Source organism: Drosophila albomicans, chromosome 3, assembly GCF_009650485.2.
Source record: "Drosophila albomicans strain 15112-1751.03 chromosome 3, ASM965048v2, whole genome shotgun sequence".
Taxonomy (NCBI): Eukaryota; Metazoa; Arthropoda; class Insecta; order Diptera; family Drosophilidae; genus Drosophila; species Drosophila albomicans.
In genome coordinates this window covers 25943139-25966979 of record NC_047629.2, presented here as the reverse complement: position 1 = coordinate 25966979, position 23841 = coordinate 25943139, and the positions used below count along the sequence as shown (strand labels likewise).

The following is a 23841-nucleotide window of genomic DNA, read 5'->3' as shown; positions in this document are numbered from 1 at the left end:
GTAGTTACAACTCCAATTTAAATAACACAATAATACACCTTTTAATAACAACATATCTATATATATTTGCATTCTCTATATTGGAAAATACAAATTTAAATAAAATAATCTAATCTTAGATAAACACTTATTGTAATCTCCTCATCGTGCAAATTTCAGTTCAATAATTAAAGATTAGATTCTCATTTTCTTCTTAAATCCATTGAGTTCAGCTGGTGTGAAATTTCTTGCAATATCAATTTACCTCTTACCTGGAAACTGCACTCGAACGGAAGTGGTAGCAAATTGGTAGTACATGGAAACTTTTTACATTTTCACGTTAACTTCTTAACCGACTTTGTAATTTGGATCTTTGGGTTTCAAATTTCTTGTTGTCACAACAGATTGGGCATGTCTCAAGTGCTGTTGCTAATGCTGTTTCTGTTGCTGCTGTTGTCTTCTGCGAAGGATCGTAAATCCTATTAGATCCTTTTGCAGTCCTGCAACATGTGGCAGCTGCACTCAACGAGCGAGCCTCGTTTTTCGCTTTAATCGGCTTTAGTTCAATTGAAACAATTGTTGCTGTCAACGACTGTCAGGTAGAGTCTGTCTTCGAAAAGTAGTTTCTCTCTCTCTTTGGATTCTTACATAATCTAAGTATATATAAAAAACATATTTCGAATATTTCCAACTACATTTTATAGCCAAATAAAAGCCAATGCTTGTTCAATCTGGGCTATAATCAAAAACCAACAACAGAGGGAAAGATCTTCACACCTCCTCAATGTTTTGGTAGCCTATCTATAATTTCAATTTTCCAAACAACAAGCTGCTTAGCTTATCGGAAAATGTAAGTGCGATGACGCTTACAAGATCGCAGCGATTGCGATCGGAAATGACTGAGCAAAAGGCAAAACCCATGTATCGTCTTAACAAGTTACCAGATCTATAATTTGATGCCCGCAAGACGGAGACCATAAAAAACATCGGCGTCTCCTCCTCCTTGGAAAATCTATTTATCACATGCAGCACAAAATAAACGAGATCATGACAAATCCGTGCGCCGGCTGTCTGACGATCGAAGTCCGACTTCGAATCGGGAATGACTTTCGAAAAAAACGAAACTCTTTGCCTGCTGTTGCCAGCCATATGGCTTGGGTTTGAATTCAGAGTTTAGAGTTTAGTGTTCAGAGTTTGAGAACACGCCCGCCTAACTGAAAACTGTCTGCCATATGTTATACTCTTTTCGGCAATTATCCTTTTCCGTTTTTATTCTCTTTTTTTTGTTGGGAAATTAGTTTCAGTTTCAGTTTCGGTTCTTGGTTGCAGACCAAAGGGATGCCGAAACAACGATGCGATGCAACGATGTATCTACGGGATGTTCTTGTTGTTCCATGTATCCATTGGATGCGCCGCACATAAAACCGCAGCTAATGTGCTTATGTACGCTCAATAAGATGCTGACAGGCGTTTTGGGGGCCAAGGTGAAGGCCATGTGTCTGTCTTGTCTTCTCTTGTCTAGTTGAAGCAGCATTTTCTTTTTTATGCATTCTCTCGTTGCAGTTGGAAAAAGGTTTTTCTTGTAGTGCAGTCATAAAACTGCCAGCAACTTTGTGGTGCACACACACACAGAGAAAGAGAGCTCATCAGTAGTATATTCATATCTACATATATATACATATATATCTGCATACTTTGCCGATAGTGAGGCACTAAATCTAACGCCCCTGCCAATGGGTACTTAACAGCAGCTGTCATATCCTTGGCGCTCCTCCTTCTCCTAAGTGCTCTGTTCCGTCTAAGGACATTTGCGTCTCAGCTTGCAGTTGAGTTTCTCTCTCTCTCTCACTCTTTTTCTCTCTGTGCCTTGGCATACTCCAGATAGTTTTGTGTATTTTGATACTTTTGGTGTCATTTATCATGACCTTCTTTGGTCTAAAGCACTAAAAATAGCTGCGTCGAGCTGCACTTCGTCTTAAGAGTTAATAAATGGTCTAGCTCCCATCAGTTGAAATTATGCAATCAATGATGAAGTCGAACACTTTATTGTCTTTAGTCGAAACGATAGTTTATGAGGGAGTCTGATCTTGAAAGTATGCTTAAATAATCAGCTATTTGCAATGGATTCGTTTGTTTGAGTAATGGTTGCATTTGAAAGCAAACAAGATTGTTTTGCAATTGGGAAACTTGAGGTTTATATCTCGAAATTTCTTGTATTTCCTTGATGATAATCTTAATAAGTATTTCTGCTTTCTACCACTTACAAATGTTTTGAATCGTTTATTAAGTTTTTTCTTTGTGATAAATCTTCTTAATTTGAAAGTAAAATTAGTAGGATTTCTTCGTTATACAATATAATCGATTTTTAGTGGATTCGATTATTTGAGAAATGAATGAAATTGAAAGCAAATAAGAATTTTTTTCCGATCGAGAACTTTCGTTGTGTAGCTACGAATTACTAGTTTTTGTTTTCTAGTAATAACTTTTTAAATTTTTCGCCTTTTTTTTAACTTACTTGGAAAAACCAAAAATACTTTATTTTGCATAATTAGCTTAGAACAGTTTGATCTTTAAATAACTAAATGATTTGTTTGAGATTAATCATATTCGTTCCATTTCTTAATTTTGTATACTATTAAAATAGTTAGTATAGTTAATTTGAAGTTTCAATATTTCGTGCATAGTTTATTTTATATACTTGTAATTGACTTCTGTGCTTTCACACTTTTCAACTTAAATTTAGCTCTATAAATTGCCTTAAGACTGCTGCCATGGCGCATTGAGCAACAACTTATGGAGTCAAGAAAAATTGCTAACCGAAAATTTTAGCATATTCTAAGAAAATTTCAATTTCGTATATCATTAGCATAGTTTTCCCCTTGCTAAGACGATGAAGGCAGTGCAACGATTTAATTTGTTGCTCCACATTGAACCAAAAAAAAAAAACGAGAAGTAAAAAGAAAAATGAAATAAAAATTCGAAAAGCAGAGGAAAAGCGAAAAATCTGCGCTGTTTTCCAATCGCACGCTGACTTACTGACTGCTGCCACCGCTTTTCCCTTCCCCATCTCCCCCTGCCTCTGCCTCTTCGTTGGGCTGTCTCGACTTTTGCGTACAAGTGAATTTTAATTTAATTTCCCCACAACTAGACGGTTGAGATAGACGTGTGCGCCAGCTCAGAAGCTCAGTGCTTGCCTCATGCTACACCACAACCCACTGCAAGGGTGGTGAAGAGAAGGGAAGGGGGAGGAAAGAGGGCTCCTACTGAAGATGGGGCGCTTTAATTGTGTGCGGCATGACAGCGCACAAAATGGCGACGAGAGTTGCACGTCATCAGGCGAAGCTTCCATGGCTGGTTGGCAGCTGCCCCTCCCCTCCCCTCGTCTCTTCAGTGAGCCTCTGTGCGATTTTCGTATTTAGTTAAACAAAATTAAAACGTGATTTGTTTTCTTGTTTTCGCCTGGCACTTTCATCCAGCTCCTCCCACGCTTCTGGCCTTGCCTTTGCAGATTTTTGGCGTTCCTTGCCCCAAAAACTAGGACTGAAGCAGTCTGTTACCTTCCCTCCAGTCCTTCTTCTCCGCCTAGCAGAGAGCGTCGAGTGTCTGACTTGTTGTCTGACTGCTGCCTGGTGGCTGCTCTTCATTATGTTGCAAGCTTTAAGCGTTTTAAATTCAATGCGCGCCTTTTGTGGCACCAATTGAAAATTTATTGCATTTACAAGTCGATTTATTATGCAAGCCAACAGTGAAAGGATCTGCCAGAAGAGTGAGGAAGAGAGGAGGAGGATGAGGCAGAGGAGGAGGAGGGATTGTGGTAGCTGCTTCTCATCAAAACTGCCTGTGGGTTCTACTCTATGCCACTGCTGCCATTTTCCAATCTGCACTTTCATTTCAATGCCCGTTGACAATTTCCATTTGGCGCCAATTCCATTCATTCTCCTTCCTCCTCCCTCCTCCCCATCCCGTGCCATAGTTCATGAGGATTCCTGCTCATTCCTGTGTACGTCGTGCACGTCCTCGAGCCAAGTGAACCGCAGCTGGTAACCAACTGACGTTTAGATTTGATTTGAAATGTTCAAATTACCAACATTATAAAAGATGAACAGCGTCAGCTCTCAGCTCAGCTCAGCTCTGTTCAGTCAGTGGCTAAAGCAAGGGTGGGCCAAAAAGTTGCGTAAGTTAATGAGCAAGGATGATGACAGAATTTACAGAATTATAGTTATTCAATATGTTAATCATTTATTGAGATTCAAATTTAAGTTCTGTATTTAATTGAAGATGCATATTGAAAGTCATCTGAGAATTCTTCTATTTTCATTGATTTAATAAAAAAGATCTTGAGATTTCCCTGAAGTTTGGCAACTATGTAAAAATGTGTAAGGCCATTGTATGAAAACTGCAGGTTGTTTTAATGAAATTATTAATGGTGATTTGAAAATTACATGATATTCAAATATGGTTACTGCTAGCATAGTGTATAATGAATATTAGAAATAATTTAGAATTTGAGAAAAATCTTAAAATCACACAAAATAAATTTATATAATTTCATCTTTTCAGTTACTGAAATATATTTGAAACCATTATTAAAATGAAACAGAAATTCATTTTATTGCTGAAACTACTAAGCAGAGTATTGAAAATTAAATAAATTTAAATTTTGGAATATTTTTCAATTTACGAATAATGCTAGCAATTGTTGTACTAATTGCTAAATCAACCCTCGCTTTTGCACATTGAATTCCCTGCTGTTTGTGTCTTTCGCTGAGAGTGTGTGTGTGTGTGTTTTAAACGCATCAAATGCTTGCGTGTGATTAGTTTGCATACAATTTGACGTGGTAAACAGAGAAGGCGGAGGGGTAGATAAGAGACTACTCTGGTGGGTGGCGGAGCTATGAAGATGAGATTGGATGAGCTCGGTGGATGGAGGTTGAAGCCTTGTTGACAAGTGGCTGGCAGGCAACGTTGTCGTTGTCGTCGTCGTTGCTGTTGTTGTTGTTGTTGTTGTCGTCATCATCATCGTCAGTGCTTAATTTCGCGGTTTCACGCTTAAAGCGCGTAATGCCATTTGCAACTACTTCAACTATAATAGCAACAACAACAACAACGTGAACAACAACTATTGTTGAGGCACAACAACACAAATGAGCATTTGAATACTAAAGGAATTGATAATGTCGAACAACGCGAAATTTTCAGAGGGGCGCGGCGGCTTTTGTTGTAATTGTAATTGCGCTTGTTACTGGGCGTGGTCGACGGTGTGTTGTGTTCCGAGTTTAATCTAATGTGTATGCTCAGACGTGTGTGAGCTCGTGTGTGTGAGTGATTGTGTGTGTGAGCCTTGTTAGCAGCACGTTAGTCGCTCAGTTAGTTAGTTAGCGCTTACACATTAGCCAGAAAGACAGACGGAGAGACAGTCAAACAATTCGACTGTTATGTAACTGTAACTGGATGGCAGGCAATCAGCAACAACTGGTGAAAAACTCACGTGCCAACTGGGCAACTGACAATTGGTAACATTGCCAATGGCAACTAACGCACTTTTAGTGTCCGAAAAATTGTGGCTAATGAGCATTTGAAATACGCACATTTGCCTATCAGCAGGCAAACATTTCTACATCTACGGCTACTGTTTTGCAGTTGGCCAGAAGCGTTAACGTGCCAACGTTGCCAACTTGTTAACAAGGCCAACGACACCCGCAACCCGCAATCCGCACAACTCGGAACCCAGAACCCTGAACCCGGAACCCATCAAAGCCGCTGAGGGGGGGGAGACGCTCAGGTCGAAAGCATATGGCTATGGCATCGACTCGTTGTTTTGCCCTGTGTGTTGACAATTAGCCCCAGTTAATATGATTGCCACTTGATGTCCTGATGGGCCACTCTGTATGGCTGCCAAACGAGCTAGCGCAATGCGGCACTAAAATGAATGCTCCATAATAGTCTCCAGCCCGAAGAGGAACTCTGATTCTCTCATTAGTTTGGAGACCTTCTTTAAATTAGCCATTAAAAAATATGATTATAAAATGAGGTGAAATAAAAACAAATGCAGTAATTTGAATTGGCATAGCAAGTGGATTAATGAAGTAAATAATCATTAAAATAAATTACTTTTTATATATAATGTATAATATTTTGTAATAAAACATATTGCATCATTTGTACATAATTGTAATGTTTCTTTAAATCATCAATTGAAATTAGACAAGTAAATAGTTTATTTAATTTATTACTCTTTAAATGAATTTACTTTTCATGTTCGTTCTTCTGACAAAACAAATTTATATTATTGCAACAATTGAATAAAAAAATATAGCAATCGGTACATTCAAATAATTTAATTTTTGTATTGAATATAATATATAATTTTTATTGTAGCATAATATATTTATAACCTGTTGAAGTATATAAATATATTTTTACTATTTAGGTCTTCAACAAATTGGCTATACAGAAAAATTCTTTTAATTTGTTAACAAGACATTTTTCAATTCAAATTGAATCCACAACATTTAATATAATGCTTAATATATAATCTTTTGTGTAATTGAGAATTATTTAAACTTTGTTGAGAATACCTTTAAATCTTTTACGAATCTTTTTTCATTCAAAAGATAATTAATTAAATTTATTATATGTATTTAAAAGTGGCTTTTTGAATTTATTTAGTTAGCAATTGCGATGCTTAATTGCGCGTTTAAATGTTCTATTAATTAGAATTATTTAAAGCTATACCAGTTTCACGTTGATTATTTGCAGGTGTGCAGTTGTCCAAACTGTCAATTTTGCAGTTGAAATTGAATTGCAATAAATTATTATGCAGTTTATCAAATGAATGTGCTATTTAGTTATTTATTAATAGGATGTTGCTATTATCCAAATTTAAATTGGCAATAATCGGACAGCAATAAATATAGAATGGCCAATTATTTGTGAATGTGGATCGATTTATGCACCTCTTAATATATAGTAGTGTACTAGTTAATATATTGGAGTGTGTGTATGTGTGTGAAGAGCATTTCAATTTCGTTGTGCCTTGAAACCCATCATCAGTTTATGGGCCATGTATCATAGTAGACCCATTTCTGCCATGCGGTCTACATAGCGCAGAATCTAATGTCAGCTTAGCGCGCAATTTGTTGCTGTTGACAGCTGTGAGATATTGTTGTAGTTGCTGTTGCTGCTGCTGTTGTTGTTGCTGCTGCATTCAGGCCAAAAGGATGCCATCAAGAAGGGCAGCAAACCCATTGCAAAAGCAGAAGCAGCAGCAAAAGCAGAAGGCAATGTCCCAGTCACAGGCATTTGCCATTTGCCATTGTCCTGCCTTGTCCTGTTTGGTTCTCAGTTCTCAGTTCTCGCTGTCCCTAGTTGCTGTGAGTGTCAGTCACAAATGCTAACGACATTTTGTTATTTACTTATTGCATTCATTTAGTCGAGCCATATTCTCTCCCTTTCTATCTTTCTCTCTCTATCTCCCTCTTCTTCTGACTGTGACACTTTGGACCACATTTCCTCATTTGCGAAAAAAGCGAAACTCGCTCTCATCTTGGTCTCATCTCTTTGCTATTTTTAATCTGCCGCCTTTTGTATTGCACTTAACTTACGTTGCAGTCTCTTCGCTGTCTCAGTCTCAGTCGCAGTCGCAGTCTCAATCTCCCTTTCCCTATTTCTCTTTGGAGAACTGAGAGTAAGTGCATTGTAACTCCTGCTCAGCTCATAGACCAGAATTTCACATGAACAATGGGCCTCAAATAATGGGGCAAATTGAATTTGAATTGGTTGCTTGCCTTGGCTGTGTTGGCTGCTTTGGTATTCTATGCACTCGGTGTCTTGTGTCCTCGCCTCTCCACATCTTGAGCTCAATAACGTGCTCATTGTCATGGAATTCAGTGTGAAAACAATGCCCAGGCCCAAGTTGTAGGAGTCCTGCAGCAGGATGGGTGCCCAGTGCCTGCTGCCTAGGTCTATTGTGCGTGCTCTGTAAATATTATTCTTCTTAAAAAATGTAGAAGTGGCGTTGGTTTCTCGGAGGAGATACAAGATAGTCTCGCACTCGCATTCGCACAGTTGTGTAGTATGAAAAAATTAAAAAGGTTATGACAAGCACACCATTTGTCGAAAAATACTATAAGGCCAAAGCAAAAGTGAAACGAAGATAAATGGGAAAAAATGTTGAGAACCCACTGAGTGCACAATGCGATGAATGAGAAAATGGAATGAAGAGAAGAATGGAGAAGAGAGGACAGCTTGGCCAACTGGCTATAAAAATCAATTGAAGTCGAGTAGAAAATCAGAAGCGTATTATTTTTCTAGTTTTGTTGTGCCTCAGTTCGCATTGTTGATGTTGCTGTTGTTGCTGTTGCTGCTCCTTGTTGTGGCAAATGACAAAGGAGCAATTATACTGAGAGAACTGAAAGGGAACTCAGAACAAGACAAGACAAGAGGATGCAATGAAAGTGCTGACAAATCAAGCGAATTATAATGAAATTCAAACAAATTGTGATTATCAATTTGGCCAAGGTACAAAAGCTAGTTTAAAGACGTGTCCTTTCAATTGCCAAACCAAAAAGGTGAAAAGACATTTACAATGAACAGGAATAAATTGCACTGAACATGTAGAAGACAATTCAAGGGAGTGAGTGGAAATCATCAATTGAGTTTGCGACAGCTGAAAGTGCCTTAAATTACACTTCAATTGAAGTTCGTTAGAAAACTAATTAAATCATATAATTCTAATGAATATTGAGTTTATTTAAAAATTAATTAAATCATAGCAATTAATCTTAATTGAAAATTGTATTAAAATATTTTTCATTCATTAGTTAAAATTCGTTTTAATTCTCTGCATTTTTATCATTCTCAGCATAGTTGCAAAAAATGATTCTTTTGAGCGGATTAAAAGATTTACTGCGTGCTTTTTTGTGAGCAATTTGCAGTTGAAAGTAGAACAAAGAGAATTGAAGGAACATTCCAAGAGTATTCGCATTCAACACGTTAGTCCTAATAATAATCTTCAAAGAGTTGTGGCTTCTAAGCCAAACCACATAATCCCATTTAAAACTAGGTAAATCCAACTTTTACACGAACTAGATCCCAACCCATAAAATAATGCAATCGCTGCCTTAGCATATGCAACTTTGTCTGCTAACTCGGACCTTGACATAGACAACACAGAGACACAGCATGGGATTCATTGAGCCAAATGATAATCCTTTTTCGGCAATCCCAATCCCAGTTGCAATCCCAGTTGCAACTGCAGCCCCTGTGCAACTCTGTGCAGCTGTTGTTATTGTTGCCACAAACTGCTGGCAATGAACAAATCCACTGATCCACTTTGCGTACAGTAGCAGCCGCCTTTATGTTTTGACAAAATGTTTTTGTTGAGTGCCCATTGACTTTACCTCCACACATGTGTGTCGCTCTCCTCGCTTCGTTTTTCCATGCAGGTTGAACACAACCCGCATTCGCACTCACATTCATATTCAGATTCGTATTCGTATTCGGATTCCTGTTTTACCTGAGCCCTTTCGATGTTGACAATTTCCGTTTTGTCGTTTGGCTTGGATACTAAAACCCACACACATATTTTAATTTTCAAAACAATTCACGAACGAACGAGAGACAACAAAAAAAGTAAACGTAAAAATAAAAGAGAGAAGATAAGCATAAAAATGGTGTAGGAAGTCCAAGTAGAGTCCAATACGCAGTCGTAGCGTACTATAAGCGGATTATGTTTTTCGTCTATTGCCGAGGAAATGGAAACTGAAACTCGCAATTTTTATGAATATGAAAAGCCGCTTTGGCCGGCAGAACTAACTAACTTCAAACAAAAACATCAGAGAAACAAATAAAAAGGAGTAAGGGTATGTTATTAGAGCTCAGTCCGAAAGCTTACATGTCGCAATACCCTAGCAACCAGCGTATAATGTGGGTATTTCGGCTAGAGAAATGAGATGAAATGGAAATCTTTTGTTTTTTGTATTATCGATTATATTGCTGTCAGCAAAATAATCATATAACTCTTTAATGATATTGTTATATCTCAATTTTTATTTAATAATGTATTCTTAGAAATATATTTATTATTTCTTAAATTAATTTCTCTCAAAATAGTCAACTGTTTACTATATTATTTTCATTTTTACTTATTTACTTAGTAATTTAGTCATTGCTCAAATCTTTTGAAAAACATTTCTTAAATGCGGCTCTATTTATTATTTTCGTTATACAACATTTGAGCGTCTCAACCAAATAAAAATGTCCTGTTCTTTGTATTATTTTTTGTATAACTCTTTCTGTCGAAAATTAGGAGTAATCAGCCATTTATCATTTACTCAAATCTGTTCATAAAATGTTTTACCAAACTTAATTTTTTAGTTATTATATTTTTTCATTTATTTATGTTATTATAAAAAAATAATAATAATTTTATCAATGTTTCATTTTATTTTAATATATATAATATTATTATATCCTACACCTTATATATAATTTCCTTTCATTTCTCAATTTTTTATAAAATAAATACTTTTAAAATTTTTACCATTAATAATGATCTCTTTCTTAACCGCTTTTCGACAGATGTAGTTAACTTGCATTTAATTTGATTTTTTTGATTAATCATGGCATATCATAAGCATAATTGCTTTGCTGTGCAACGTGTAAAAATAAAAGCATATCTTCTGAAAAGAGAAAAGTGTATAGACTGCCAGAGGAAGAGAAATGCGAGAGCTTCCACTTATATTGTATTGAATGTAATGCGCTGCGCAGCTCTGTTAATTAGTTTTGGGTTGTGCAATTTGTCACAGTGTCGCATGTGGATGATGCTCGGAGTGTCTTAAAGTCTTAGCCCGGGAGACGACAGAGACTTTAAGTTTTGGCGCCCATAAATATGCCATAAAACTATTTGGTTGCTCGACTAGATAAAGGGGGCGGACAGCAAGTGTGGCACAAAGAAGCCAAAACAAACCCAAAAACCAACCACCATCATACGAGAGACAAGAGACAAGCGGGTCTTGCGGGAGTTGTGTGAGAGACTTCAGAGACTTACGCGACTACTGTGTACCATAACAAAGTTAATAATAATAAAGCAAGGGGGGTCAGAGACCCGCCCTTCAGCCAGACAGAGATTCAGAGAATCGAGAGTCGTCTACGTCGTCGTCGTCAGTGATGCCGCCAAATACGATTACAATTTGTTACACTTACACAGCACAAAATGTCAGTCCATCCCCCAAATTCGAAGACGCCAAAGAGTCGCCAGTTGTTCGCCTCTTGTGTTTTGTCTTGTGGTTATACAAATTTTTGTCCGGGAATCTCAACTGTGGAATCTCTGGCAACATCAACATCAGCATCAACCTGACCAGAGAAATGCCCAGCCCAAAACGGGGGGCATAAATCAGGCAGTCAGTCAGCCTTCTGTTGTCTCAAAATCGATTGGGTGAAAGGGAAAGTGCCCAAGGGGATGGTTCAGTCTAATCAAAATCAATGCAAAGGGGAATGAGTAAACTACTTGGCACACGCTGCCTCTTTCTCTTTCCTCGCCATCTGCAACGATCAGCCGACATCAATTAATTTATCAAAGTCAGTGGAAGACAAGACCTTCGGGAATTAAACGACAAACGTCGATCTATTCATGAGTTATTAATAAACATCCAGCTCAACGCTAACGATCGTCTTGGGTTCCATATAGCTTTGTATTCATCCTCTCTCTTTCTTTATTTTTCCGGAAGTGTTGCAGTTGCTCTCGACATTTCTTTTTTCGTGTTGGCAAAAGGTATAGAGACATTTGACTTTTATTAATTACAACTAGATTTTTATTTATAACAACAAATTGTTCACATTTATCAAATTGCCTTAGAACATAGTGCATCTATGTAATTATCAAGTTTTGATTGTGCTTCTATTTTGTTGCTGCTTTGTATTTCCCCTTAGATCGTTTCTGTTTTTCGGTTTCTTTTCTCTTAAAACTCTCCGCTATATCTGAGCTTCTGCCAGCCGGAGCGTTGTCTTCGCATTTCTCTATAGCTATTGGGCAGGCCATAGAAAAAGTATATGGAGAGACCTATAATAATTGCAAAGTGTGTATACCTTGAGAATTAATTCAACTGACTCGATTTATACTACTTTATAATACTTGAGGCATCATGCAATACGTGGAATTTAGAGCAATTTGTAATATCATTTTTATAAATCGTTTGAAAATCGTATCAGAATTACTTCACATACTTTATAATACATAAAGCATCATGCAACACATGCGATTAGGGGAAATTTGTAATAACTTGCAACTGAATTAACAACATTAATTTAATGTTAATCTGTAAATAAGGCAGAAAAATTGTTTATATAGTTGTTGAGTTTAGTATTTGAAAATGTTTGGAAAATTAACTTGGTTAATGCACTATTATTTTAAAATATTTCGTCTGTTATTCTTAGCATTCTATCACATATATGTCTTAAATATAATACGTAACTTGGTTATCAATTCATAAATACGTTTGAACAATGTTTATATTAACGAGGAATTTAATTCAATATGATTGCAGCTAATTCTTTGATGTAAATTCTCAGTATTTAGGAAATATTTTAACAATACAAGAATTAATACTTCAACATAAAAGTTTAACCATAACTGTTTAGTTCTCTCTTTAAGCCTTATTGACTGTTCTATTGGCATACAGACATAAATCTTCATTAGCTTTTTTCCTACTTTTGCTGCCACTCATCAGGTTTCGCGCTGCACTTGCACATCGCTGTAATTGGCTTTGGTGGGACTGATGCAAAATTTACGAAATATTTTCGCAAATTCGAGAAATTCAATGCAATTGAATTTTACGCATTTCCCCAATGCTGATGCTGCTGCTGCTGCTGCCTCCCAATGTTGCACTTATCATCTACTATTGCTTCCATTTAACTAGCTAACAGCTAACACAACTACAACTACAAATACAGCTCCAACTACAACTACAACTACAGTTATAGAGCAACAACTACTTAACATTAGATTACATTAGTAGAGTTTGTGTGTGTGTGTGTAGTCTAGTTTTACAGTATGCTACAAAATTGCAGCCTCTTTGGGCTCATTCAATTGCTGTTTCCTCGATGTACGTCGATTGCGGCCGTCGGCGCAATGCCGCATCCGCTCCGGCTCCAGCTCCTGCTCCCGCTCCCGCTCCCGGACGTTGCTGCAGGCGATGCGAGGGACCTCGTTGCAATATGGCCTCCAATTTCGCTTTGAATAGCACCGGCTCAGGCTCTGCTTCTGCCGTTGCCGTTGCCGTTGCCGTTGCAATTGCCGACTCCGGTTCGGATGTGGCTGTGGATGCAGTGGCAAGGGATGCGGGGAGAGATGTGTCTGCAGATACTACCTTCATGTTCTTGGCATCATCGGCGGCGGCGGCAAGCTCTCGGCTTAAACTAGGTCGCTGTTTGTGCAAACTAATGCTGTTTATGGTCTTGTACAAAACCGGATCGAATTTCGGTGGGCGCGGTATATGGCTGCCAGCTTCAGGCGCTGCGGCAGTTGCTGCTGCCTTATCACCATTAGCATTACCGTTACCATCAGCTGTGCCATGTTCCGTCTCCTCATCGCTGTCTGATTTCAGCTCTCGTATGGCCTTCAGCAACAGCAGCCGGACATCAGTTTCACTTTTCGATTGCTTCAGTTGCGGCCTTGTCGGTTTCTCCTTGGGCTTGATTATATCCAGACTCCGCTCAACTGGCTGCGGCTCTTCGCTTCGCCTTGCCACGTGTGTGGCTGGATGCATAATGAGGTGACTCAATCGATTCTTAAACTTTTCCGAATGCAAAGGATCTTCCACAGCTGAGCTAAGCGAGGCCTGTGAAGCTGTTGAGACTGCAGAAGGAACACGCTTCAATTGAGGACGAAGTAGAGTTGGAGTCGCCTCTTCAACTATCGCTTCAGCTTCTTCAGCTTGCTGCTCTTTGCTACGCTTTGCTGCCTGCAGCTGCTCGTAGAAGGCAACGCTGTCGAACATCTCGTCCAACATTTGACTGGCAGCCAACTGGCATTCATGCAGTCGATCCACCTCCTCCAGCGAATGTTGACTAATGTCATCGTCATCGCTGCTGCTGTTGTGCACCGTGGCCACAATTGTTGTCTCAATCACGCTGGGCAACAGCTCCGAATCAATGCTGAAATTGCGATAGAAAATCTGTTGCTCCTCCAGCTGCTGTTGTTGCGTATCCTCAGCCTCGAGCACATCATCCAACATGGCTATCACCGAGTGCTCATCCTCACGCAATTCGCCGTCATTCAGTGGCAAAGTTGTGCGCGAATGTTCGCTCTTTGTGTCCTCCACATAGAAGATTTTGCCATTCGCATGCTTGCGCTGTTTCAGCTCATCACAAACGTCACTCAGATTCTGTATCTGATCCAAGCTATTGGAATTCCTAGCGAGCTGGGTTTCAGTTGTTAATGTGCTCAGTTTGGAGCTGATGCCATTGCCATTCAAATGCGTTAATGTGGGCAGCTCTTTGGGCTGTTTCAATGCCTTGTAGAAGGCAATGCGTTCGGGATTACGTTTATGGGGGTTTCGTATGTCATAGAGACACCAGCATGCAATAAATACGGGTATGCCTAAGGTTGGTTAGTAGTTTAGTTCAACATGCATTAGTCAACAGCTACAACTAGCTAAGGAAAAGTGAACATGCAAAACTCACCCACAAGCATCCAGATACCAAAACGTATCCAAGTCCAGCTATCCAGCTGCAGCATTAGATAAATGTTAATAAAGATACTTATAGCAGGCACCACAGGCACAAACGGCACTCGGAATAGGCGACTCCTGGGCTCTCTTGGCTGCAGACAAGTGAGTAGCAGCACCACCAGAATGAGCACTATCAGAAGTATGAGCAAAGTCAAAGCCCAAGCTTGACCAGAACTAATCGCTGGATAGCTTTGCATCAGCAGCACTCCTAGGCCCAAAGAAAGCAGACCTGTAAAGGAAAGATATTTATTAGTACGTGATATAGCAGAGAGAAATATTTTTCCACACACAAAAAATTATAGTTAGCACGCTCACAATCCTTGAAGATATCGCATTGGGCTCTGGGATGCGATGCACATTGAAGAGCTGTGTGCACAACGAACTCCAAGTGAAGCGTTCGCTGCGCGATGTCAACGAAGTAGTCTCCGAGATGCCTTGATGCGTATGTTCCTCTGACTCTGTGTACTCCATGTAGCGTAGAATGGTAATAGAAATGGCCACCACACTGTAAGCCAACAAGGTGCCAATCGACAGTAGACTCACCAGCTGAGCAAGATCAAACAATCCCGCAATCAGAGCAGTAAACAGAGCAGCCACAATGGAGCCTGTTACAGGCACCTGGAAGCGTGGACTGATCTTGCCCAGAAAGCGAAAGAGCAGACCATCTTGAGCCATGGAATACATGACTCTGGGCAGTGGAAACAAGGCGCCAAACAAGCTGGCCAGCAATCCAACAAGACCACCAATGGTTACAATCCACATGGCCACGGGCCAACCCACATACTCGAAGGCATAAGGCAGCGGAGCATTCACATCCTGGTAGTAATAGGGCAACATCAATGTTAGTACCGTGGAAACGCCAAAGTAGCAGAGGAAAATGATGAGCAGCGAAAGCAGAATGGAGCGTGGAATGTTCTTGCGAGGCTCACGCACTTCCTCTCCTGTTGTGGCTATGCAATCGAAGCCCACAAAGCCAAAGAAGCAAGTGGCTGCTCCTTGAAGTGTGCCCTCAAAGCCGAAGGGAAAGAAGCCGCCATTGCCGACATTGGTGGAATTTATTGTAGCTGCATCCACAGTCCAGTTGCTGAAGTCGGCTGTGCAGAGAAGAGGGTTTTATGAATAAAGAATTTATCTTCTCTTAATATGATTATTAGACTTACCTTTTATGGCGCCTGCAATGATGACAAAGCCCAGTATGAAAATGTTGACACAGGTGACAAAGTTGTTAGCCATCGCAGAAGTTTCCACACCAAAAGCCAGAGCAACTAGGGAAGGGAAAATTGATTGATGTATTAATTTGACAAATCATTATAAACTTAGTTGCAAATGGGCAATAAATAGTTAAAGACTTTTTGTGAATATCAAATTTGGAAACATAATTTTGTCAAAACAAATTGAAATTTCTTAATAAAAAAAAATTTAGATAATTTTTCATATTTGAATGGTGAAATGTCTTTTTTGTAATTTTAAATACTTTCATTTGTTAAAATTGCATTTGATATTATCCTAATAAAGAACCTAAATTTCCAAATTAGAATAATAAGAATTAACTGCTTCATTTTAATATAAATATCGAAGTTAATTGTGTCTTCAAAAGCGAAATTCAATACTCGAGCCAAAACCTTTCAACTTACCGCCAAAAACGACGACCAAACCGAAGGCGAGAAAGTCAAAGTAGCTGCCCATGAAGCTGACATTCATGGGAGCGACCTCTGCAAAGGTCTCCTTCAGCGTGTCGTTGAGCAGCGTGTCCAAATAGAGGCTAATGCCACGACAGACGCTGGCGGTGCCAATGACATACTCCAGTATCAAATTCCAGCCAATGACAAAGGCAACAAACTCCCCTATGCACACATAACTGTAGACATAGGCAGATCCCGCTTTGGGCACTCGAGCACCGAACTCGGCATAGCAAATACCTGTCAACAGATGCAATTGCAACCATAAATCGATGAAGAGGCAAAGTGTTGTTGTTGTTGTACTTACCTGCTAGTAGAGAGGCAAGTGCGGCAATGGCAAATGAAATTATGACCGATGGTCCGGCCTGTTCCTTGGCTATTTGACCGGCGAGGACATAAACACCGGCGCCCAACGTGGAGCCAACGCCAAGTGCTGTGAGATCCCAGAGGCCCAGGACACGATTGAGCTTTGTCTCGCCCTCGGTGCCATCGGCAGTGAGATGTTTGCGACGCGTTAGCACCTTCCACGCCGAATACTGATGCACCATTCTCAGAGATATCTGCTGTTGGTGGGACAAAAAAATACATCAATGAAGGTTCATTAAACTTTGAGTGTTGCGTTTTTGTGATTAGTGTCTAGCTCAAAAAAAGTGCCATCAATCTTTTCAACTAAGCTTTGGGTTCATTCATCGCTGCAAGTGCATAGAAGAAGCTCCTCAGCTGTAGCTGCCAAGATCATGCACATTTAATATATATTATGTTATATACTCGTTGTCCCAGTCGCTTATCTATAAAACTGTCACAATAGCATTCACATCTGGCGACAACTCCTGATTATTCAATCCGGTACAAATTATTGTGCTCAATTTGCAATCGATGGCAAGTCGAGGCTAAGTCAATAGTATATATTGAAGTCTGTAAATAGTCAGTTTTCCGTATAACAAAGACACACCGGAAAATTTGTATTTCTAAATATAGCAAAAGATTTCTTGGATGACTTCTTGCTCTATTTGTAGTAATCTAACGTAATTTGTTTAGTTAATTCAATAAATTAATTATGTTCAAGTTGAGCTAGCTTTATTTGTCTAGATGAAATACGACTAGCCCTTTTTTCTGTTTTCAGTTTTCAGTTTTTTAATTTCGCTGGGCTTGGTCCTCTTATCCAATGAGTAAGCAAGCGAACTGATAAGAATAGATGCTTAACTATTAGCTGCCTCTGTCTTCTTTATTTACATTTCAGTGTCTGCTTCTTTCCTTTATATGAATATTTGTTGCTTTTTTATTCGCGTTCATTATAAAGATAATTAACTGGGTCTAGGCAAAACCAGTAAGAGGTGAGGCAGCCATTGTCAGTGTCGAATGAAGAGTTATGTTTGATTTATATAATATCGTGTTTTATGCTCTTGTTTATATGCGTATTTAATTAGTTGACTTACCAACTTTGAAACAGTTGCCGACTGCACTGCAGTTGCTGCAAACTCTGGCCAAATATTTGCTTGGAATAAATGACGAAGAGAGTGTTTTGTCTACTCACTGCTGTTGACTGCAAATATGTGAATGGTGAAGATGAATATGAATTCAATTGAATTGAAATTCGCTGTCCGATGACAACAACTGACAGACTTCGCGCTCTGAATGCGTCTGAGTTACAGTCGTGTAGTATTCGTATTGTTCTTTAAGATAAGAAGACAATGTTCCAAACAGCGGGAGAGTGCAAGAGAAACCGCTTCGAGCATCACACACTGATAACAGACATAAACCCAAAAACAGAGAGAGAGCGAGAGAGAACGGTGAGCGGTAAATAACAAAAACTTCAAATGCGTCAGGTAGTTGATAATGCGGGAGGAGGCGAGGCGCGGCAGTTTGCTTGAGGGCGTATAATTAGAGCGACTATGAAAATTAGCAGGTAACCCGGCAAAAGACAAAGCGAGTGAAAGAGAAAGAGGGAGTGAGATGCTGTTACGTTTCCAGAGGCAAAGTTTTACGATCTGCGATCTTACGGTTTACGGAGATATCAACTGATTTCTCAGCGCTGCCTCTTCGAATTGGCCGCGTGTTTGCACTTGTCATTTATTGTTATTTATGTTGTTCAGATAAGATTGTTAGTATTCCCGTTGTATACGAGTTGATATTGACGTATCGATTGCTGTTCTCGTGTTCTCGTCTATTTATTTCCGATCTGTCGACACCGGCCTTAGCGCCGACGCGATTCGTGTTAATCGTTTTGCTGCTGCTGCTGCTGCTGCTGTTGACGCTCTCAGTGAAAAACGTTAACTGAAACTGTAAGATAATAAACGCTTTGCTATATTGCCAGCAAAACAAAACATATATTACTGCAATATCAGAGAAGTGAGAGAAACCGACAGAGAGAAGGAGAGAAACGGCTCTTGAATAACATTTAAGCTTTCTCGGATTTGGGTCAACTGCAGAAATGAGTTGAACGAAATTTATTGCAGGAAAACTCATTCTAAAATGCATTTCTCAAAATGTGTCTTAATATATCTTCGCTTAATTAAGAGATTTTCAACGATTCATTTATGTTTTCGCTGTACTAAATTTGAATTGATAAGGTTGAAGTGCAACATGCAATCGCAACACTCTCAAGTGTCAAAGACATGCTTGACAATTATTCTATATGCGAACAATAAAATATATAATTTATGTATGCTGATAATAAATATAATACGAGTTCAATTTGGACTAGCACTCCCCAGATTCAGATTATTAAGATTGCATCATTTAATCGTTCGTACTAATTGTCGGACATGATAGCTTAAGTAAATAAATTGTCAAATAGTTGACGAAATAATTATAAAACTGATACCCTAGAAATCGCTATATAGTATTGCGACTATATAAATATATACGCATTTATTTATAGGACAACCGCACTCACTTCTCGTGTGTGTGATAAATGCTCATCTATTAGCAACTATTAAATTATCTATAAACTGATTACGGGAATTATTAAACTGAGGAGGGTCTCTGGCCTAAGGCCGCTCGCTGTTGACTGATATTTATAGCTCCATGGGACTATGCGTCACATTGTCGCTACACTGAGACCAATAGTGTTTTATTATTTAAACTTTTGTTATAAAATAAATGTATACTAAATATATGAAACATATTTCCTTTTTCTTAATAAAATCGTTAAAGTAAAAAAGAAATATATTTCAGTTTTAATTTATATTAATTGTATTTTAATTTAAAAAGTTTATTTAAATACATTTATTTCCATAACAATATTTTGCTTTCCACATTGCATTTCCTTAATTGCATTAATCCATTCAATTCAAAGATATTAAAATAGCATTTACTCTTAAATTGTTATATTAATTTGTATTCATACATATGTGTGATTTTTATATATAATATTTTGTGTATTCCATATGTTCTATATTGAATATATTAAGTATATATATATATATTTTATAGTAAATAATTAAGATTGTTTGTATTTGATTCTCAAATGAAGTATATTTATTAAATTTTATATTTCCTTTATATTTTTGTTAGTTCTAAATTGTGCTCCGGCTTTTCTCTCAGTGTATGCGGCATTTGGATTACGCAGCAATTGCCATAGAAGCGACGATCATCGTGAGCTAAAACATGACTATTCGAGTACTCGTACTCGCAGTCAGAGTCATTCTCAAACTCGTACTCGCAGTCGTATACGTAATCGTACAATACATGCTCGCAATGCTGATAAGATACTCGAAATGCTCTTCACACTTTCACTCTTGATACTAAAAGTACTGCGCCGAAGGGGTGCTCAGAGATGGAGCAAGGTGTTGGGGGACGAGGTCTAAATCACGGCAGCACGCGTTGTATGGGCATTAAAATTTTACTGCCACTGACGCAGCTACCTACTAAGTATTTGCACACACAAACAAATACACTCATCCTCACACACACACACACACATAGATGCGAATTAGCTGCTGGAGATGGGGGATTTTCTCGGGAGTTTTGCGAAGAAAATGAGGCAGAGAGATGTGCTAAGCACATGTGGCTGGGATTGCAAATTGGCATTTGTGATTGCCTTTGTTGTCGCCAGCAAATATAAATGATCTAATTTAAATAATTACGCCCACAAATGTGTCGCCTCCTCCTCACATTGTGTTGCCGCCTTTCATTTAACGCCCGAATGACAGCATCAAATTAGCTGCCAGAGACAATGAAAACTGTGCCACAAATGTCTTCGACATCTTAGAGCAGACGCATTTATGAGGCGAATTCGAAAACCGCAAAGCAGTTTGCAGTGTGCATTGTTCATTAAGCAATAATTTACCTGATAAAGGCAAATGCATAGAGCGATAATTCTATTTAATAGAATACTGTGTAAACAGCATAATCAACTAGAGCGAGTTCATAAACGCTTTAGCGAGAATTTAATAATAATAATAATAGAAAATTCTGATTAAATGTGAAAACAGTTTTGAAAGTTAGGAAACAGTTGTGTAATAATAGCTTATAAAATTATAAGCGAGTACTTAATATTATGAAGTGGTGATTAATTTTGAAAATAATTTACTTGAATGCAACAAATTGTAAAACAATTATTTCAATATAAATATTTAATTGAGCGAGATAAATAAGAATTTTGGATTATTATAAATATTTCTGTGCATTTTTCTCTTCGTTGGTCTTTTTATTTAATTGTGAAATTTAATTTAATACATTTTTTAAATAATTATTCAAAAAGTCTTTACGTATTTTTATTTTTTATATGATGATTACAATTTAATAAAATGCTAAACATTTTACTAAAAATTCATCATGTGTCATTGACGGAATAATAATAATTAGGACTTGAGATTAATGCTGAATGCAACTTAACGAAATGTAATTTTATTAAATAAAGTCTTTCTCCATAATTAAATTAAATAAATTAAATCTTAGGATTATTCAAAATATTTTTCAATAGGTTCCTTTTTCAACTTTTCATTTAACCAAATAAATGAAGTCTCAGGATTATTGAAAATGTTCCTCATTGAGTTCTTCTCCTGGCTTATCTCTTTGCCTAATTGATTTCGTTTGACAAATTTGAGCAGACAGCAAACAAGGGATTTGTCTACTTTCGCTGAGTAAAGTAGCATACAGTAGGCCTGGCAAAAATTGTTTCCGGGCAAACACAATTGAGAGCAGCGTTGACTTTAGAGCAATTGAAACCGTTTTTCGATTTATTTGTTGAACCTGCAGAAACATGACTGTTTCCTATACCGCTGAGGTGGCTACCTGCCAGCGTTGTGGCTGCTTCTGGAAACTCTTGGCCAGGTAAGTCAATTTATACATTAACCACTGTATGTGTGTTTCACGCCAACCACCGCTAGATGGCGTGCAAGTATCTACAAAATAATCTGGTTTGATCTTTTGGTATTTCTTTTCTGTTTCTATGCCATGGCATTGCTGTATCGCGTGATACTTAACGAGACCGATAAGCAGTAAGTCAAGGAATGTTTTTTATAACAGTTGTACAGTTTATTTTCTTAGTTTCTTTGAGGAAATCGTTCGCTATTGCCGCAATCATGGCGGCTTGATACCGCTCTCCTTTGTGCTTGGCTTTTATGTGGCCATCATTGTGGAGCGATGGTGGAGTCAATATATTTCTGTGCCTTGGCCCGATCCCTTGGCCGTGTATGTTAGCACCTTGGTGCGTGGCCTGGATGAGCATGGACGTCTCATGCGTCGCACAATCATGCGATATGTTTGCCTCTCGCTAACGATGGTGTTGACCATGATTTCGCCCGGTATTAAACGTCGTTTTCCCACCTATGACTTTCTCATTGAGGCGGGATTGCTCAACAAGAATGAGGCAAACATTATTGCGGCCATGGATGAAAAGTTCCCCGGACATTTCAAGTACTGGATGCCAATAATGTGGGCTTCCAGTATTATGACGAGAGCTCGGCGAGAGGGTCGCATCTGGGATGATTTCTCGCTCAAATCGATGATTGATGAGTTGAACAAGTTTCGATCGGGTTGCAATATGCTCATCCATTACGATATGATCAGTGTGCCGTTAGTTTACACGCAGGTGGTCACACTGGCAGTGTATACGTATTTCCTGGCCGCCATCTTTGGGCATCAATACATTTACTCGAGTGATGCCACGTTTAATAATATTATCAACTATTATTTCCCTGTGTTTAGCACACTGGAGTTCTTCTTCTTCATGGGCTGGCTTAAAGTTGCGGAGACTTTAATTTGCCCTTTTGGCGATGATGATGATGACTTTGATCTCAACTGGGCAATCGATCGCAATTTGCAAGTGAGTTATTTAATTGTGGACGAGATGCACAACGATCACCCGACGCTGGTGAAGGATCAATACTGGGACGAAGTCTTCCCCAATGAACTGCCCTATGCCGATGAGTCTCAACGTCATGCACCGCCTGAACCTTCCACAGCCAAACTGGACTTATCCAAAATTACCTCCTCACACATACCAAAGATACACTCACCAACAAGCACCGAAGAACTTGATTTTACCAATTTTGATGGCGAAGATGATTTGATCTATGACAATGAATTGCGCATTCGATTTGCCTCTCGTCGCTTCAACATCCATCGCAGCTCCTCTTCCCTTGCGTCGGTTGAGCCCCTTCCTTTGACGTCCGTTGAGCCCCTTCCTTTGACGTCCCTTGATAGTCGCATAGAAGATGCAGACGAAGATGAAGCCGAGGAGGAACATCTGGCGAGTCATCGAACTAGCAAAGACGACTTTGATCGCCTGAAAGAGGAACGCGAGCGTGAACGACATGCCAGACAGCTGCAACAGGCTGCTTTGGCACTCGATCTTATCAAGGAGGAGCTGCAACATCCCTCGGGTGGCACCTCATCCAACCATCCGCAGCAGACTTCTTCAAGACCTCTGCAAGAGGAAGACGATCCTCCGGGCTCAGAGCACAAACGGCAAAGCGACCAGAGTTCACGTGATCCAGATAAACGGAAAGAATAATCGTAATTCTCTTATATATCATGACAATCGGAAATTATTCTACTTTATTCTAACTATTATTTTAAATAAAAAAAAGGACATAGTATTAAAAATGTAATAATTTATTAGATTTTAACATATTAGTAATAAATATTTTAGGTTTTTGTTTATTATCTTAGTAAAGGAAAATAGTTAAAGAGAATTGTAAAATCTAAATTGCAGCCAAAAAAAAAAGTGGTCCTTTTAATAATTTTAATACGCTTACTGACTGACAGGTAATAAAATCAATATAATTTAACCAACTAACTAAAATAAGTATTTGTGTACCAAAAATTTGTTAAGTTATCAAATTTATCAATTCATTTGCTCCATTCTAATACATTGTTTAATAAACTGGTATTAGAATTGTGCCAAAGAGATATAAAGATATCTAAAAAAAAAATCTAAGGTAATTTAGTAATTAATAATTTATTTTTTTAATTTTTTTTTTATTTAATATTGAAACTTTAAATTG

At 38.4% G+C, this 23841-nt stretch overlaps 2 protein-coding genes across 2 annotated transcripts; one reads left to right on the top strand and one right to left on the bottom strand.

The window, feature by feature from the left end:
* Positions 1 to 12062: 12062 nt before the first annotated feature.
* On the bottom strand, positions 12063 to 18137 carry LOC117570809 (cationic amino acid transporter 3). The gene is made up of 7 exons (XM_034252665.2): positions 17824 to 18137; positions 16695 to 16950; positions 16343 to 16627; positions 15869 to 15973; positions 14999 to 15802; positions 14662 to 14937; positions 12063 to 14578 (listed from the first exon to the last, which is right to left on the bottom strand). The coding sequence occupies exons 2-7, from the start codon at positions 16933 to 16935 to the stop codon at positions 13059 to 13061; spliced, it is 3231 nt and encodes a 1076-aa protein (XP_034108556.1). The 5' UTR covers positions 16936 to 16950; positions 17824 to 18137; the 3' UTR covers positions 12063 to 13058.
* Positions 18138 to 21500: 3363 nt separating this feature from the next.
* On the top strand, positions 21501 to 23421 carry LOC117568325 (bestrophin-4). Its single transcript, XM_034248906.2, has 3 exons — positions 21501 to 21664; positions 21721 to 21831; positions 21881 to 23421. Exons 1-3 carry the CDS (start codon positions 21594 to 21596, stop codon positions 23346 to 23348), a joined length of 1650 nt encoding a protein of 549 aa, XP_034104797.1. The 5' UTR covers positions 21501 to 21593; the 3' UTR covers positions 23349 to 23421.
* The last annotated feature ends 420 nt before the right edge of the window (positions 23422 to 23841 follow it).

Coding starts and splice junctions, on each gene's coding strand:
- LOC117570809 (XM_034252665.2), bottom strand. CDS start 16,935: ATGGTGCATCAGTATTCGGCGTGGAAGGTGCTAACGCGTCGCAAACAT. Junction 15,974..16,342: donor TTTGGTCGTCGTTTTTGGCG/GTAAGTTGAAAG, acceptor TCCCTTCCCTAG/TTGCTCTGGCTTTTGGTGTG. Junction 14,579..14,661: donor TGGTATCTGGATGCTTGTGG/GTGAGTTTTGCA, acceptor AACCAACCTTAG/GCATACCCGTATTTATTGCA.
- LOC117568325 (XM_034248906.2), top strand. CDS start 21,594: ATGACTGTTTCCTATACCGCTGAGGTGGCTACCTGCCAGCGTTGTGGC. Junction 21,665..21,720: donor TTCTGGAAACTCTTGGCCAG/GTAAGTCAATTT, acceptor AACCACCGCTAG/ATGGCGTGCAAGTATCTACA. Junction 21,832..21,880: donor CTTAACGAGACCGATAAGCA/GTAAGTCAAGGA, acceptor TTATTTTCTTAG/TTTCTTTGAGGAAATCGTTC.